An 18,392-nucleotide genomic window follows, 5' to 3' on the forward strand; every position below is an offset into this window, starting at 1 on the left:
TTGGAAAGCTGTTTTCTAACCACATGGTGGATGTACTGGTACACTGCAGCAATCACTACACTGATTCCCAGAAGGGATTGTTTGAGGCCTTGCAACACTTCCAAGTGCCAGTCTCATATGGTCTAATGATTTTCCAGTAATTGCATGTAACTTTACAGTGGTACAGAAATTCTGGACTTGAATGCCCTCATCTTTGCTAAACCTGACATTTTACAATCTTTGTAAGAGTTAGGTGGCAAATACAAAGATTGAGCTTGGAGTCAAAAAGCAAAAAAAAACACATGTAGGAAATCTGAAGTAAAATGCCAAAAACACTGGCGGTAACCAACCCATCTGTGGCCAAAGAAACAGTTGACTGTTCTGTCCTTATTAAGGGTCTTAGCCCAAAAATATTTATTCCTCTCCATAGATGCTGTCTGACCTACTGAATTCCTTCAGCGTTTTGTACAGTGTTACTCTTGATTTCCAGCATCTGCAGAGGTTTATGGGTTAATCATATTGTAACCAAACTAGAAAAAGTGAGAACACATATTCGGAGTAGCAGTGATAACGAGGGCAATAGGAGCGCTGGGCTTGGAGAGTAGGGTTGGTTGCTTATGGTACCGTCCAGGAAGCATGTCACTGCTGTGCAGTTGGAGGAATATAAACAGTAAGAGGGATGAGGGCGGTTAGAAATTTAAACAACCGGGATGATGAACGGACTGTTGCGGGCAATCCAAAATTTAAAAGCGAATATTAGAAATACAAAGCAAATGAGCAGCCTCCTGCGGAGGGAGAAGGGTTAAGAATGTTCCCAGCAGTCTCACTTGTCAGAAGTCGGTCGGTTTGGCCACACTGGAAAAAGGCTGGATGTCTGAAATCGTAGGGATTAATAATGAGTCCCACAGATGGCAATTAGCTGGTGGTACAGACGCCGAACGATTAGTCTAGGTGATTTTATGCCCCTCCAATGACACCAGGTACATCAGACATTTGACAACAAAAAGCAACGTTAATCTTCCCGTGTAGATGAGCGACTTGCAGCGCTGAAGAAGCGGGATGGTTCAGAGTGGGCGGGGCCTAGCGCCTTCCTTTGCCGGACGATTGACAAACTCTCTGTTCGTCCAATGAAGCATCGAAATCTGTCTAAGAGCCCACCGTTAAATGGAGACTGTCCAATGAACAGTGGGAGGGCGGAGTTGCGGGACCTGGCTCTTGGTTACGGGAAGTTAACACTTTCTCGAATTGGAGTAAGGATGGAGTCTGCGAATTTGAGCGGGGGCAGCGGATCTCCCACAGCCCGGGCGAAGGAACTCTTCCGAAACCTGCGCAAGGATTCGGAGGTGAGTGCAACGCTCGAATTCAGAGGCCGGGACGCCGCGTTAGCGGCTAATTATAGCCACAGTATCACCGGGGAGAGTATCAGCGGCTAATAATAAATGGGAGCGGGTGTCAGTGGCTAATAATAACTATTCCAAGCCAGTACCACCCTGGGTCATTCTCTGCGACAAAGGACCGGTACCGACAAGACCGAGGAAGTAGGATCCATGCAACTTCCAAAAGTTGCATTAAATGTTCAAAGTGCCCTGTAGCTCTTGCAAGAATAACGTGCGAGGCAAACTTGCGACGTTTATATAACTGATAACATGTGAAGAGTTAAGATGCCCCTTTTAACGAAAATTCTTTTGAGAAAACTCTGGAAGCTAAGCTATCTAAATAATGTGGTTTAAACATAGAATGCTTCTGGAAATGTATCGTTATTCCATCGTGATTCTCATAATAGAGTATGCTGCAAGTAGATCAGATGGCATCTGCTGAGAGAGTAAATTAAATAGGAAGATTCCGTCATGTGTGCTGCGTCGTTCGACAAGATCGGGGTTCATCTTATGTTTCGACGTAGCTTTCCGCCCGATTGTTAATCTGTGCTGAATGCGTTCGGCGACTCTCGTTTAGAGCATTTCAAAGGCTCATTACAATCTGAGCAACGTCCTCTTCATTTCTGGTGAGACTGTTTTTGAGAACCTAGATCTAGATTCATTGGCCCCAGGTAACGTTGTTCCTGCATTATCCTGTCTCGCCGGTTAATTATCAGTTTCAGATGAGGTTGCCTGACATCTTTCAAAACCGGTCTGGTGTACGCGGTGTCCTCGTGATGGAGACCTGGTCTAACCAGTCCCTCCTCGTGATAGATTCACAATCCCAGCAACCACTCTGCGAGACTCTTGGCGTGGACTCCTTCTGTAACAAGTATCCTCCTCTCGTTGTGCAGGCCAAACTAGTTCGCAGTTCTCCAGGGCAGTCTCTCTAAGAGGCTTTCTGATTGTTCTAGAAACAGAAAATGCTGGAGCAAGTCAGTATCAGGAACGAGAACTAGACTTAGCATTTCAGGTCAAAGAGCCTTCGTCAGAACTGGAAAGGAAAGAAAGTAAGTTGGTTGTAAGTGTGGAAGATAGTGGGAGAAGGACAGAGTGATAAAGTGTAGATTAATAAAGGCAGCTGGAGACAAAACAAAAAGGGCAGCACAGTGTCACGGAGGGAAGGGTTGCTCCTGTCTGTAAGGTGTTTGCACAATGTCCCTGTAACTGCATGCGTGCTTAAGGTCTTGTTTGTATCCATACGGCTCTGGGACTGGCAGTTTGGATAGGCAGCCCCCCCCCCCACCAATCTTCTGCAGATTAATCTCATAGTGGAGGAGAATGAACTGGACGGGACAAACTCACTCAGGTGCTTGGAGCGTGATTCAAACCGGCGGGATGAACTCAGACACAGAATTGAAGCGAGAGCCAGAATAGAGAACAAAAAAGCTGTTGAGAGAATTGTGTGAAAGTTAAAATGGTTAAAAATAGATGCATGCGGGAGGGGTAAATAAAACGCCCAAAAAAACAAAATACTACAATTACTGGGAATCTGAAATAAATAATCAATTTGACTATTTATTAGAAATTAAAGATGATATTAAATTGAAAGCAAAGGATTATAGTTGCCTGAGTAAAAGCAAACCTGGGGATTGGGATCATTTCAGAATTCAACAATGAAGGACCCAGATATTGATAACAGGAGATAGCAGTAAGAGCAAATGAGCACAAAACTTGGGACCTTAAGGAAGGAGGCAGAAACTGTAATGTTTATTGATTTCTACATAAAAAAAGAAAAATGAAGGCTCCTCACAAACAGATAAGGGGATTTATAATGGGCAATAAAGAAATGGTAGAAGAATTAAACTAATTGATCAACACCACAGAATGAAAAAGGATCAAAACTGTCAGTGAGCCCTGAAAATGGACCAAGGCTGCATGGAGAATTTTGACAGAGATGGTGAATGTTCTGGTTATTGGCTTCCAAAATTCCAGATTTTGGAAGGAGTTTTGGAGCTCCCAAATGTGACCCTACTACACTCAGTTGCCATTTTATTATGTACACCTGCTTGTTAATGCATATATTTAATCAGCCAAACTCTCACCACCCTCTGAGTGAAGAAATTCATCTTTCATCCTTAACCCATGACCTTTAGTTCTATTATCTTGCAATCTCAGTGGGAAAAGCCTGTATGTATTTACCCTATCCATACCTTCATAGTTTTGTATACCTCTATAAGATCTCACCTCATTCCTCTACACTCCCGGGAAAAGTCCTAACCTATTCAACCTTTCCCTATAACACAGGTCCTCAATGTCCTTGAAAATTTTCTCTTCACTCTTTCAATCTTACTGAGATCTTTCCTGTAGGTAGGTGACCAAAGCTTCACACAATACTCCAAATTAGGCCTCACCAACATCCTATACAACTTCAACATTAAATCCCAACTCCTGTATTCAATACATTGATTTATGAAGGCTAGTGAGCCACAAGCTTTCTTTATGACCCTATCTACCTGTGACATCACTTATGGATCTGTATTCCCAGATCCCTTGATTCTAACACAATCTTCAGTGCCCTACCATTAACCCAGAATGGTCCTCTTGAAGTGCAAAACCTCACACTTATCTGCATTTAATTCCATCTGCCATTTTTCAGCCCAGTTTTCCACCTGGTCTAGATCCAGCCGCAAGGTTTGATAGTCATCCTCACAGTCCACTACACCCCCAATCTTGGTGAAATCTGCCAATTTGCTGATCCAGTCAACCACATTATCATTCAGATTGTTGATGTAGATGAACCCAGCACTGATCCCAGGGGCACACAGGCCTCCAGAAAGAGAGGCATGAGGCAAAGCCAATATCTAATCCAATTCACCACCTCATCTTCAATGCCAAGTGACTGAACCTTCTTGACAACCTCTCATGCAGATCTTGTCAAAGGCCTTGCTAAAAGTCTGTGTAGACAATATCCATGCCTTGCCTTCATCAATTTTCATGGTAACTTCCTCAAAAACTCCATGACTGGTAGATCATGTCTAACCACACACATTGTTATGTTGACTATCCCTAATCATTCACTGTCTATCAAAATTCAGTGGATCCCTGTTAATTGGGCCAGCTGCTTATTTGGGATAACTCTTAAGGAACAAAAAGAAAAGATAAAATTGCTGGGATTCCCTTTGTTTATTTGGGACACAGTGCTGCTTAATTGGGTCAGGTACCAATCAGTCATGTGCACTCATGCGGCTATTAGACACTACACCTTGCTTAGAGAGGAGCCTTGCATCAGTTGCGTGTACTTGTTATGTTATTCATTTGGACTGATGGATGCCAATTCAAAAAGCAGCAATTTTTGATGATTTTGTTTTCTAATTTTAACTTTTTTTAAAAAAATGAGATCCTTGCCACGATGCTGTGAAAAGATTTGACACTAGCTGAAGAAATTACCCTACGGGACCAAATTAACAGCCATCCACTGAACAACATTCTTCGTCAACTGGAGCGCTGAAATCTACAATTGCACGTTTGATACGTCAGCAAGATGAGCTGTGAGAAGAATTAGGCATTACACGAGGGACAACAGGGAACATCCCAAAAACACAAGCATGACGGTGTGGATCCAGATGCTGAAGAGGCCCTCTGTCAATGGTTTTCCATTGTAACTGGATGAATTGTGTATGTGCCAGTGGACCAGGGTTAAAAGCAAGTCAGAGGAGCTTGCTAAGAAGCTGGATCACAGAGATTTTAAAGCAACAGATCTCAATGGAGATGTGGGCACCAAGAACGCACATGGTGCTGATGCTATAAGTGCAGAAATCTACAAAACTCTCTAACTTGCTTCAAATATTTTGTGCAGTTGATATCTACAATGCTTATGAAACAGGCTTTTTAAAAATTGTGCCACGCCAGACAGTTCCCTTGGCTATAAACACTCAACACTTCAGGTTCAAAGAAAGCAGTGGATCACATAGCTGAGTTGTGTTGTTCAAATATGTCAGGAACTGATAAAAAATAAATTGTTGGTTATTGGGAAAAGCGTTAAACCTTGATGCTTTAAGGGGCTAAGAATGGACAGTTTACCAATCAAGTACAATGCTAATAAGAATGAGTGACTTCTGAATTTTTGAAGAAATGGCTGATGAGTTGGGATATGAAGCTACAGCGGAAATCAAGTAAAATTCTTCTGCTTGTTGACAATTGTGCTGCACAGCCTGATGTAAAGTGTTTGAGAAACATCCAGCTGGAATTTCTACCTCTCAATACAACTTTGTCGGTGCAGCCAATGGATCTGGGAATCAGAAAATTTATTATTGAATTACGATATTACTTCATGCAGGAAGACAATAAAGGTAGTCCGTTATCTGCACTAGGTGTCTGTGTTGATTTTCTTCATTTAGTCAAGCAAACAACATGTCAATGTACACTGGATGAATTCCTCTGTCAGTAACCATTATGAAGTAATACAGTTTTATAGTACTGCAATAATATTGGTAGTATTCTAATTTATGTTGTATATCATTTTAACCTGTTACTCAATCTAATCATAATTTGTCTCTTTTAATACCTTTTTAACTATTTCCATGAAACTGGGTCAGCTGGGCCAAAACATACTGGTCTTGATGTGCCCCAATTAACTGGAATCCACTGTACTTGTACATCCAGTCCCTTAGAAAACCTTCCAATAACTTACCCACACTTGATGTCAGGCTCATCAGTCTGAAATATCCTAGCCTGCCTTAAACAATAGAAGAAAAACATTAACTATCCTCCGGCTAAAGATGTCATAAATATCTTCTTTAGGGCCCTTGCAATTTCTGCACAAGCCTCTGTTACATACCCTGTGGGTATCTTGTGATTGTCTTATGACCATGATGTAATTGAGTATCTGGTGAGCATGATGTAATGGTCTTGTGATGGTGAGGTAATGTAGTTTCCTGCCAGTGTGAGGTCGCATGATGTAAATTTCCCGCCAGTGAGAGGTCATGTGATGGCCTGTTCCAACAGGTATAAAACGGGAAAGCCTTGCTGTGACGTGAGTTAGTTTGTTGTTTAATTCGTCAGTTACTCTGTTATGTCTCATGATGCAGTTTTGTTTTAAAGTGGAGTTTTACTTTTTCCTGTAAGTTATATGGGCGGTTTTTAAAAACAATGCCAGTTATGTTTGATGTATCTTCAATTTAATTTTAAAGTCTAAGTATTGGAGAGTGAAGATTTGCCGAAGTGTGGGAACCCGAAGGATCGAGTAAAGTTAGTATCGTCGGCAGTAATATAGGGTCGACCTTGTTGGATCTTTGCTCAGGAAGTAGTAACCTGCATCCGAGATAGCCCCTGCATTGTGAAAGCAGAAAGGGTTGGGCGCAGTGTTATTCGCCAAGGAAAAGCTCAGTTCCTTTAAGCTGTTTTTATTTCCTTCATCGTAAATCCTTCGGGCAAGGCGTATTTCGGCTGGGATCAGCAGTAATGTCACGTCGTTGAGGAATTCATTACTTCAGGAAAGTCTCTCCTAATTGTGTAAATCACTTGTACTTTTGCATTTATCGCTTTAAGAACTGTTCAAGTTGCTGTATAGTAGTTAACTTCCGGTTAAGTTAGTCAATTGTTTACTTTTCATTTGTTGTCGAGCTGAATTTAAATAAATGGTTATTTGTTTATAAAACTGGACTCAATTTTATATTCATTGTTGCCGGATCATAACACCTACTCTTTCCCCCCCCCCCCCCCCCACAGGTCCAAGGGAGCATCTTGTTAGGCTCTGGAAAATCATCCACACTGATTTTCCTCAAGATGGCATAAACTTCCTATGTAATCTGCAGAGGGTCCATGATTTTACTGCCTCACTTCTACAGACTCTGTTAACATTTCTATAAACCTGAGTAAATGCAGATGCAAACCATCCATTTAAGGTCTTCCCCCCCCCCTCTCTTTTGACTCCCTGCATGGATGACCACTCTGATCTTCCAGAGGACCAATTTTATCCCTTGCTATCATTTCACTCTTAATATATCTGCAGAAGCCTTTGGGATTCTCCTTCAAGTAGTCTACTAGAACAACCTTTTGTCTTTTAGTCCTTCTGATTTCCTTTTTAAGTGTTCTCTTGCATTTTTAATACTCAAGTACCTCATTTGCTCCTACCTGCCTCTACCTGTTATGCACCTCCTCCTTTTTCTTAACTAGGGCCTCAATATCTCTCAAAAACCAAGGTTTCCTAAACCTGTTATCTTGCCTTTTATTCTGACAGGAGCATAAAAACTGTTTTTTGAATGCCACCCACTCCTTTGACAAGAAACAACAAATCCACTCTTGCTAGATCCTTTCTGATACCATCAAAGTTGGAATTTTTCCAATCTAGATGGTGACAAATCTGCTGGGAATTTCACATACCGAAGTTTCTAGAATTTACAGAGAATGGTGCAGAAAACAAAAAAAAAATCCAGTGAATGGCAGTTCTGTGGGCAAAAATGCCTTGTTAATGAGAGGGGTCAGAGGAGAATGGCCAGACTGGTTCAAGCTGACAGGAAGGTGACAGTAACTCAGACAATCACACATTCCAACAGTGGTGTGCAGAAGAGCATCTGAGTGAACAACACGTCAAACCTCAAAGTGGATGGGCTACAACGGGTTCCACTTTTGTACATTATAAAGGGGCTGCTGAGTGTAGGTTATCATATCCTCAACCAGAGACACAATCTTCAGAGAGATACTCCTATAATAATTAATGCTCACTGTCATTCAACTTGTAGGGTTTTGTCTCATTTGATCAGCAGTTCTCGACTGTGCCTGAGTGCGATGGTTGATATTAGGTATGATACTTCAGGATTCCCTGTTTCTTCACTTTTTCTTCATTGCCCTGAAGTTTTTTAAACCTTGTGCATTCTCCAATTCCCCTTTTTTAAAAAAAAATCAGTAAGAGAGATTTGGGTAATCCTACAGCAAATTTCAGAGACTTGGTTCTGAGGGTTATGTGGTCCAATTTGCCCTGAAAACTAATTTCCTTTGCTCAGGACTTTAGTGAACAAAATTGCTGTTTTGACAATCCAGACGATATTTACTGTGATGATCATGTCTCCCCCCCCCCCCCTTTGTTTCATATTCCCTTCGTAGCATCAGCCCATGGTTCCCAGTTATACATTGTTTCTGCAAAATATTGAACAAAATGATCTCAACATGACCTTTGCTACATGTTTTGTCTAGAGACAGACGGACAGCCATACTTTATTGATCCCGAGGGAACTTGGGTTTCGTTACAGCCGCACCAACCAAGAATAGTGAAGAAATATAGCAATATAATATAATAGAAGGTTGTTGGTGAAGGAAAGCTTGAGTAGTGTTAGTAGCCTGACAATGGTTCTTGGGGAACCTCCCAGGAGATGATGACATCGGATTAATCATGGATACACGAGGAGCAAGAGCCCGAACGAAGTTGAGTGGGCATTGATTTTACATGAAGACAAATCATGAGGAAAGCATCATTAAGTTGAGCTTGAAATCCAATATTTGCCGTTCCATAAATTGTATCAATATCTTGTTTGCTATGTCCCTGAAAAGCATTTTAAATGACATTGGGACAAGAAGAACTTAAGCACAAGGGATTCTGCAGTTGCTGGAAATCCAGAGCGACACACACAAGATGCTGGAGGAACTCAGCAGGTCAGGCAGCAACCGTAGAGAGGAATGTAGAATCTTGATGAAGAGCCTCAGCCCGAAACATTTCATCTTTATTCCTTTCTGACCTGCTGAGTTCCTCCAGCAAGATGGTACTGGTGAGACACAGTGACATTTTGTAGGCAGCAAAGAGGGCTTTTCTATTAATTTTACTTTTTATCTGGACTGCAATCTGCAACCTTCGGGGGCTGTGCTTTTGAATTGTCTGTGTGATCTGGTGATTTGTGGTATCCTGAAGGATTCAGCCAAATTCTGGTCAAAATGGTGCCAGCGAAGAATGCTACCTCGGGTGTTACGAATGAGGAGCAACTCTGATGGGCAGAAGGGTGCAAAGTCGCCCCCCCCCCTTTTTGAGAATCGCAAAATCGCTACTATTTCGGGTCTGATACCAAGGAAATGAGAGAGTTAACAGCAAGGGCAGTTGTTATTGACAACGCTCATGAAAAATTGATGAGAGAGAAGCCACAGGTTGGAATGCCTCCTATTGACAAAAAGAGAGATGACTGCTATTGTCTCTTGGAGAAGGATTGTGTATTGAGTACTGTTCTATTCATTGAAACCCCTCAGGGGGCAACCAGAGTGGTCTGGTTGATGTGTTGCATCATCCCAACCTGATTGAGACCTGAGACCCCGTGAGTGAGGATAAAAGTAGGGTCTGGGGAAACACCCCTCAGACGCAACAGGAGAGACGCTACAAGACCAGTGGGGGCTTGTGTGTGTGTCCACCCTTGCCTGGGTGACGAGTCCTCCACGGAATGGTCTAGCTAAAGGACAGAGGGGTCATACGTGAATGGCCACGACAACGACAGATCGAGATCGTAAAAGGAAAGTCGGCAAGTCAATAGCTGTTACTCTCTCTCTCTCCAACAATTGCAACACAGTGATCAACAACTACCGCAGCCTGCATGAACAGAACTGAACTTTATATTTCCATCAGACAATTCATTATCCCCTAGACAACGATAGAGCTTATTTCTTATTGATTGTTATTATACCCGCACTTTTAGGTTTAGTATTGATGACGTATATTATCTGTATATTTGCATTGATATTATTTTTGTGTACTTTTTACTAATAAATACTGTTAAAAATAGTATCATCAGACTTCAACGGATACTCCTATCTTTGCTGGTAAGATACCCAGTTACGGGGTTCGTAACACGGGCAAAATCTTCTAGGTAGTCCATAGAACAGTTTCTCTCACTTCTGTTACATCCTTTTTAAAAATGTGGTTCTGGGCTCTGTGATCTACAGTTTGAAGGTGTGTTCTCAGGCCGATTCAGCAATCTGGTGCTTTGCTGTCTCCAAGAAGGTCCCGGGAGGTGAGTGGCCTTGAAGCTTGGAGCCCATGCTCGACACCATTTCTCGCATCGAGGAAGATTGAAACATCGAGATGAGTGCAGAAGGCCATTCCTGGAGCAGACTTGGGATCGGACTGGAGCTTCAGGCTGGATCAAAGCAGCAGGTCTCAGGCTCGAGACTGGAAATTAAATCCTCAGCGTTAAGTTGCCTCCATGGCTGTGGACTTCTCACTTCCAGGGACTCTTGAGGTTCATGTTCTCTGTGTTAATTTCTTACTATTTTTAAATTGTTTGCATGATTTGTTCTTTTTTCATAGACTGGATATTTGATGGTCTTTGTTGCGTGGGTTTTTTAAATATTCTATTGTCTATCTTTGTTTTATGGCTGCCTGCAAGAAGCCAAATCTTGATGTTGTATATGGTATGCACACTTTGAACAGGCGTGTTGCTCTTGAAACAAGAAGAAAACACTTGTCCCTTTGGATGTATTCTGCCAAAGGTGGTTAATCTGTACCTTCTCTCCAGTTGGTCATCATCATTTCATGCTTTTTAACCGGCCGTACTTTCTGTTGACCTGATAGAACTGAGCAGACTTTGTAACAGTAATAAGGTTCGAAGGATGATCTCGAGCAGGAGCTCCCAACCTGTGGTCCACAGACCCCTCGGCTAATGGTGGGAGTCCATGGCATAAAAAAGATTGGGAACCGCTGGTCTAGAATGATGCTTGACTTGTGGAAAGTAGCTTGCTGAGACAACACTTCGCAGGATGTCACAAGGACTGGTTAAAGTGGACTATATCTACTCAAGGTCATAGTCCTCCAGTGACACAAAAAGGTTTGATGTGTAGGAGTTCCATTTTATGACCTTCTCCCAGACACTAATCTGTTTGTCCAAATTTAATCCTGCACAGACATATTCTCCAGAAATTACGGTCATAGATGAACACATTGGTTGAGGTTTGTTCACCTTGTAAGAATTGAAATAGAGATGCCGATGAGTTGAAACCAATTGAATTGTTCTCTTGCCTTTCTCGTTAGAGTTCAGTGGATTTCCCGAACCTGGAGTTCGAATACGGGGATTCAGACACCATAGTTGCAGAGTTATCAGGTAAAGTGCATCGATGCCTGAATAAACTGCTCTAATTGGTGGTAGTTTTTTTTAAACAGGACTGTTTGTCTATGGTCAAGTGTTGGGACTTGCCTTACCAACTGTGATCATTTCACAAATGCAGGATGGTTAGAGCACATACATTAGGCCTCTCGTCCCCACTGGTTCTTCAGTAAGAACTATCCTAGACCACACAACCCTGCAATTTTTTACCTTTAGATATTTATCCAGTTCTGTTTTGAATGGTATAAATAAATCTGCACCTAATACTGTCTTTGGGAATGAAATCCAGACCCTAATCGTGTGGTATGATTCAAGAAGAAATTCTTCATGTAAGAGGTTGATCCAGAAGGGGCTTTGACTAGTATTGGAATTGGTTTATTATTGTCACATGGACCAAAATGCAGTGAAAAGCTTGTCTGACTTACTATTCGTATGGATCATATCATTTCACGGTGCATTGAGATAAAACAAGGTAAAGCTACAAAGTAATACAGACTTGGGGAGAAGGCAAGAGAATGGGGTTGGGCTGGAGATAAATCAGCCATGGTAGAATGGCAGAGCAGACTCTGGGCCAAGTGGACTAATTCTATGTCATATGGTTATATGATCCTTAACGTGTAACAACTGCTGAGAAAGTGCAGTGGAGACAAACAATAAGGCGCAAGATCATAATGAGCTTTGTGATAAGGTCAAAAGTGGTTTTATCATGCTAGGGAACCATTCAATAGCTTTATAGCAGTGTCCTGGTGGGTATGTATTTTCAGGCCTTTGCCAGATGGAAGAGGGAGAAGAGTAAATATCTGGCCTGGGTGGGGTCTTTGGTTACGCTCTAGATAGAGCCTGTGGAGGGAGGCTAGTTTCCGTGATGTGCTGAGCTGTGTCCAAAATGAGTTGCATCTGCCTAACAATTCAAAGGTTTACAGTTGTATAACTGTTCTTTCTTGTGTAAGTCATCTTGAAAGACATTTACAAGTTGGTTCCACTGTCATTGAATGTTGCAGAAGGGCCACGTAATTACAAACGTTCGTAGAATTACTGTAGGCAATGATAGAGTCTTGTAAAAATCAGAGCAGGTGCATCGTGTGTGGCATGGAAAGCCTTTGTCTGACCTTGAGTCAGTCAGATGGAATGGAAAATTAGGCCACTGTTGTGAATTTAGTGAGCACGTAGAAAGCTGCAAAAAAGGAAGGTTCAGATTTATATATCGACTGCACATCAAAACATGCATTGTTTGCTCTGGGGTCATCCCACAACCATTGCCACACAATCCCACATCAACATTGCTTGCCAACAGTGTTGGTCCAACTCTACATTTAGTATCTGCTCTGCCCATTTCCACAATGACCTTGGCTAACAAAAATCTGTTTATCTCAGATATATGTTGAATGACTGGACATTGATTGTGGTTTATGGAAAATCTGAATTTCTATTTGCTTTTCTGTAAGAAGTTTTGTATAACATTGGTCCTTAATGCCTGCCCCTAGTCCTTGGCCCTCTGCCCAATTTTACTCTACCCTTGTCCTTTAACATCTTTGTTTTTAAAATTCCAGGGAATTCAACAAATCTCACAGTTTAACCTGTGGAGTCCAGATATTGTTATGACAAATCTGCACTGTGTACCATCCAAGACTAAGGTGTCCTTCTTGAGGGATGGTGCAAAGGATTGTTCAAGTGCTTGAGGTGTGACCTAATTCAGAGTTTCCCACAGGTTTGGTACAACTTCTATTCCCAGTTCTCCAAATGTAAGATCCCAGCTTCCAATTAGTCTTTTGGACTTCCCATCCTCTTTCATGCCATTCTAATGATCTATGTAGATGCCTACCACTCCCCCCTTTCCACTCTTTAACCCTCTAAAGTGAACAACCTTGCACTTGCCCACATTGTATTCTATTAGCTGCAGATGTTCCCATTCACCAAATTTATCAATGTCTCTAGGGCAGGACATCAGCATAGTGGTTCGAGCAATTATCTTACAGTGCCAGTGGTCATCGATTCCCGCTGCTGTCTGTAAGGAGTTTCTCCTCGCGACTGTGGATTTCCTCCGGTTTCCTCCCACATTCCAAAGGTGCACAGTTAGAGTCGGGATTGGGAGTTGTGGGCATGCTGTGTTGGTGCTGGAACCGTGGTGATATTTGCAGGCTGCCCCCAGCACAGTTTTCAGACTGTGTTCGTTGTTGATGCAGAGCGATGCATTTTGCAGTATTTTTTCACGTGACCAGTAAAGCCAATCTTTAAATCTTAGTTTTACTTCATCACTTGTCTTGAGTGAGTCATTACCCATATTAGTTTCCTTGGTTATTTATGATGCTATACTCTGTTCTTTTTCTCCAGAGCTGTACAGCTACACTGAGGAGCCTGAGTTTGCCATGAACAGGAACTGCTTTGAAGAGGATTTTGCTATTCACGGTACTAATACTTGTGAAGGACAGCATTGGAACTATTCATAATGCCACGGGCTTCTGTTTCATTAACTCTCAAACTTGAGTGAGGTTTTGATGAGAGCTGAATAGGGAAAGCTGCCTCTGACAATAGCCCCTCCTGATGATGAATGGATATTTACTGGAATGACACCCAGTGGACCAGAGAAACTGGGGTGGGGGGAGGAGGAGTGGTAAGTGTAGAAGGTGAGGGAAGGAATGTAAACTTTTAATTAGTCCTAATGTAAAACTATACCGTCTGTATGTTGACACAGTAAAATAGAAGAAACTTTTTCCAGTAGTGGAAAGTTGGGAACTCGTGCACAAATTTAAGGTGATTGGTAAAAGTAATCAGGGGTGTGATGAGACTTTTTCTTTGTGGAACGAATTGTTATAAAATTGTACGACACAGAACTGGCCCATTGGTACACTGTGTCACACCTATCATCAGGCAGCTATATGGATACAGTGGGCTCTGGTTAATTGCGGCATGTCAGGACCTGTACATTTTTGGCCTAATTAAGCAACTGACCAAATTCGACAAAATTTCATGGAAATAGTTTAAAAAGTTATAAAACAGACAAAGTACCTTTTAACTAAAGAACTATGTATTTAAATAAATACAGAATAAATGAGTACACTATCAATGCTACTACTGTACTATTACACTGTTCCTAATAGTTATCGACAGAGAAATCTATCCAGTGTACATTGCCATGTACTTCTGATTAGCTAAAAATCAGTGAAGACGATAGACTACCTTCATACATTGCATTCTCCAAATCTTTATTTTCATTGTAACATGATTGTCAATACCTTCATTTTTTTAATAGTTTCTAGCACTTCTTGTTTCACAGTCACTTGTTCAAGTAGTGAAGTCGCTTCATTTTCACTCTGGGCCATTTCTGACATCTGAGCAAAAGTTCTGAATTGTCTTGCTGCTTATTTCTCACCAATATCAGTGACAAAAAAAAACACTGCTTTTTGAGCACGAGCACATGAAACTGACACTATTTTAAAAACTGCCTGCTCTAAGCAGGGTATGTTGTGTAAATGGCCACACAAGTGCTCGCAGCTGACAGTAGTTGGAAACTCTTTGGCAACAGTCACTTGTCCCGATTAAGTGGCACCGTGTTCCAAATAGACAAAAGGAATCTTGGATATTTTCTCAATTAATTTTTCTTTTTTAAGAGTTGTCCCAAGTAAGTGGCTGCCCTGTTTAACCGAACGTCCGATTAACTGGAATCCACGGAAAGAGCCATGAAAGTTGGTATATTAATAACATTTTTTTAAAACAAGGAATTGGTAGAATACTTACAGCAATATTTGATAGGTTTGGGAAAGTGCAGGGTAATAGGACAGTCCTGGGGACTTTCTTACATGCAATGATGACTTCACCTGTGCTGCAGGTCCACCATTCTGTGATTCTATAGTCAAAACCAGAGCAGGAAGTTAGGATGGACAAGATGATTCTTTCAGTTGCACAAGAGATTTTGCTGGAATTCTCGAGCAACACACACAAAGTGCTGGAGGAGCTCGGCAGCCAGGCAAATCTATGGAAGGGATGAAGGGTCATGGCCCAAAACATGAACAGCTTTCTCCGTCCTGACTTGCTGAGTTCCTCCAGCATTTTGTGTGAATTCTTTCAATTGGTCTGTTTTCTCTCCTGCTTCCTGGTAGTCCTGTTGGTTACTATTAGAAGCATTCATTTATCAGTGCAACCTTTCTGTTTCAATGAGTCTTCCACTAGCTTCCCTGCTGTATAACAAGGAATTGTACAGAAGATTGAGCTAAGGACATACTGTGGCTACTGACTGAAGCTCACTCAGTGAAATTGTCATCCATGTCACAATTGTTCCTGAGAGCTCATTTTCATTTGCCTTAATAAATTTATAATGAACCTACAAAAGATAATCAAAAGCCCACTTAACACCAGACAGATGAACAATCAAAAGCCCACACCAGACAGATGAACATAATTCAGGTTGATGAGAACAAAGGCTGAGAATGGTTGGTTTTGAATGGTTTGAAGAGGTGGCTTTTTAAAGCATTTGAGAAGGGGTTTTCAGAATCAGGTTTATCATCAATGGCATGTTTTCTACTCAATGGCCACTTTATTAGCTCACCTCAATGTTAATCAGCCAGTCATGTGGCAGCAACTCAATGCTTAAAAGCATGCTGATATGGTCAAGAGGTTCGTTGCTATTCAGACCAAACATCAGAATGGGAAAGAAATGTGATCTAAGTGACTTTGACCGTGGAATGATTGTTGGTGCCAGATGGGGTGGTTTGAGTATCTCAGAAACTGCTGATTTCCTGGGATTTTCAAGCACAGTTTCTAGAGCTTACAGAGAATGGTGCATAAAACAAAAAAAAAATCCAGTGAATGGCAGTTCTGTGGGTGAACATGCCTTGTTAATATGAGAGGTTAGAGGAGAATGGTCAGACTGGTTTAAGCTGACAGTAACTCAATGAGCATCTGTTACAACAGTGGTGTGCAGGAGATCACCTTGGAATGCACAACACCTCAAACCTTGGTGGATGGCCAGCGGAGGACCACACCGGGTTCCACTTATACACCTAATAAAGTCACCACTGAGTGGGCGTAGTTCTCCCCCAGTTGTTTCTTTACAGTCGGCCTTGAGTTCCTGCAGATAGAGGCTCAGTTTGATCCTCTGGGAAGTGGTTTGAATTGGACTGGGCCCCACGGAGTCTTGTTTCTCTCCCTGGCTATCAGGACAGATGAGGTGGAGTCTGTGTAATTTTAATGCCTTAATGTCTGTTCCAGGGAAAGGCAATAAGTGGGTAGAGCTGGAAGAGACTGAACATAAGACCTACCTAATGAGGCTGCTGGATGGGCTGGAGGTAATAAACAGAGAGAAGAGACTGAAGTTTGCCAGAGCCATCCTTTACCTGGCCCAAGGTAACTAGCAATTTGCCAGTTTATCTGCTTTTCTGAGAGTGTTTTCCCTGATTGCAGTTGCTCTATCAACTCAAAGTGAAAAATTAAACTCAAACACAAGAAAATCTGCAGATGTTGGAAATCCAAAGCAACACACACAAAATACTGGAGGAACTCATCAGGCCAGGCAGCACTTGTGGAAAAGAGTGAATGGGAGAAACTTAAGGCCAAGACCTTTCACCGGGACATCAAGAGAAATTAAACAGTCAGATCGGTTCTTATTGAGTTGACTTTATTTCTTACATCCTTCACATACACGAGGAGCAAAAATCTTTAAAAGAGCACAAGAAATAGGAGCAGGAGTCAGCCATCCGGCCCATCGAGCCTGCCCCGCCATTCAATAAGATCATGGCTGATCTGTCCGTAAACTCAGCTCCATCTACCTGCCTTTTCCCCATAACCCTCAATTCCCTTACTATGTAAAAACCTATTTGCTTCTTAAATATATTTAGTGAAGAAGCCTCAACTGCTTCCCTGGGCAGAGAATTCCACAGATTCACCACTCTCTGGGAAAAACTGTTTCTCCTCATCTCCATCCTAAATCTTTTCCCCTGAATCTTGAGGCAATATCCCCTAGTTCTAGTCTCACCTACCAATGGAAACAACTTTCCTACTTCTATCTTATCTATCCCTTTCAAAATTTTGAATGTTTCGATGTTACATCTCCATCTGAATGGGCAGTGTGCAAATTATGGTAATTTGTAATATATAGTGTAATGTGCCGTAAGAAAGCAAGTGTACAACAGGTGTTAAACATGGGAATGGAGTTTGAACTCTACACAGGGAAATTTCAGTCTGTATTATTCCTTACCATTTAACAAGTTTAAACTTGAGGACAGTTTCTGTTGCCATTTCCAGTGTACAGTTGCACAAAGGCCACTCTTTTCCTGTGGTATTGCCATAACTTTACAAACAGCAGGTTCTTCATTCTCTGCTGGTGCCCCCCTCCCCCCCACCCCACACCGCATTTTACATGGTCAAAGTAGAACTGCCTTCTCTTCCCTAATATACCTGACCTGTTGGTTTTGCTGCCCCCTACAGGTGTGTTTGATGACTGCTACACAGAGCCTGAAGTGATCCACTGGGCCCGTTACAATGTCTTCCTCCTCTATGAGATGGGCACATTTGGAGCACTAGTGGAGCTTCTCAATATGGAGATCAAGTGAGTGATAGTAAATACTGAGTTGCAGGAGTGAGTGAGGCCTCCAGTCGGGGTTGACCATGGATATTGCTTCCTATCTGTCTAGATATGCAAGCCTGGACAGTACGATGTGGAGAGCAAGCTGTTACCCATGTACCAGGCTCCCCCTCTCCATGCAACTGATGAACCCAAAAGAATGGCAAAGACCGAGGCAGTTTGATACCAATAGCGTTGCAGGAGTTGCCAGGCGGTGTTGAACTCAATGTAGCACTGCCGTAGGGTCTCCAGCTCCGGATGCTTTCCCCAGGGTTTTCTCCCAAAGCCCTCCCCATGAGTGGGTACAGCCACAAGGCAGCGGAGGTTTCAGATCAGAGTATTCCTTCTCCTAAATGAGCTAGCTGCCAACCACAGCTGATGAGTCCCATCTGCCCAAAGCGACTGGTTTTAAGGAGCCAGTAACCT

The 18,392-nt window shown here is 42.2% G+C and overlaps 1 protein-coding gene across 1 annotated transcript in view; it reads left to right on the forward strand.

Annotated features, from left to right (window-relative positions):
- The first annotated feature begins 1,215 nt into the window (after positions 1 to 1,215).
- The window catches only part of LOC132403599 (striatin-interacting protein 1-like), a 69,148-nt gene continuing 51,971 nt past the window's right edge, over positions 1,216 to 18,392 (forward strand). Inside the window, exons 1-5 of the mRNA XM_059987033.1 lie at positions 1,216 to 1,322; positions 11,338 to 11,407; positions 13,742 to 13,816; positions 16,616 to 16,750; positions 17,831 to 17,951. Of these exons, the coding sequence (XP_059843016.1) occupies positions 1,236 to 1,322; positions 11,338 to 11,407; positions 13,742 to 13,816; positions 16,616 to 16,750; positions 17,831 to 17,951 (488 nt within the window). The 5' untranslated portion in view covers positions 1,216 to 1,235. The remainder of the gene's footprint in view (positions 1,323 to 11,337; positions 11,408 to 13,741; positions 13,817 to 16,615; positions 16,751 to 17,830; positions 17,952 to 18,392) is intronic.

The sequence above is a fragment of the Hypanus sabinus genome, chromosome 13, assembly GCF_030144855.1.
Source record: "Hypanus sabinus isolate sHypSab1 chromosome 13, sHypSab1.hap1, whole genome shotgun sequence".
NCBI lineage: Eukaryota > Metazoa > Chordata > Chondrichthyes > Myliobatiformes > Dasyatidae > Hypanus > Hypanus sabinus.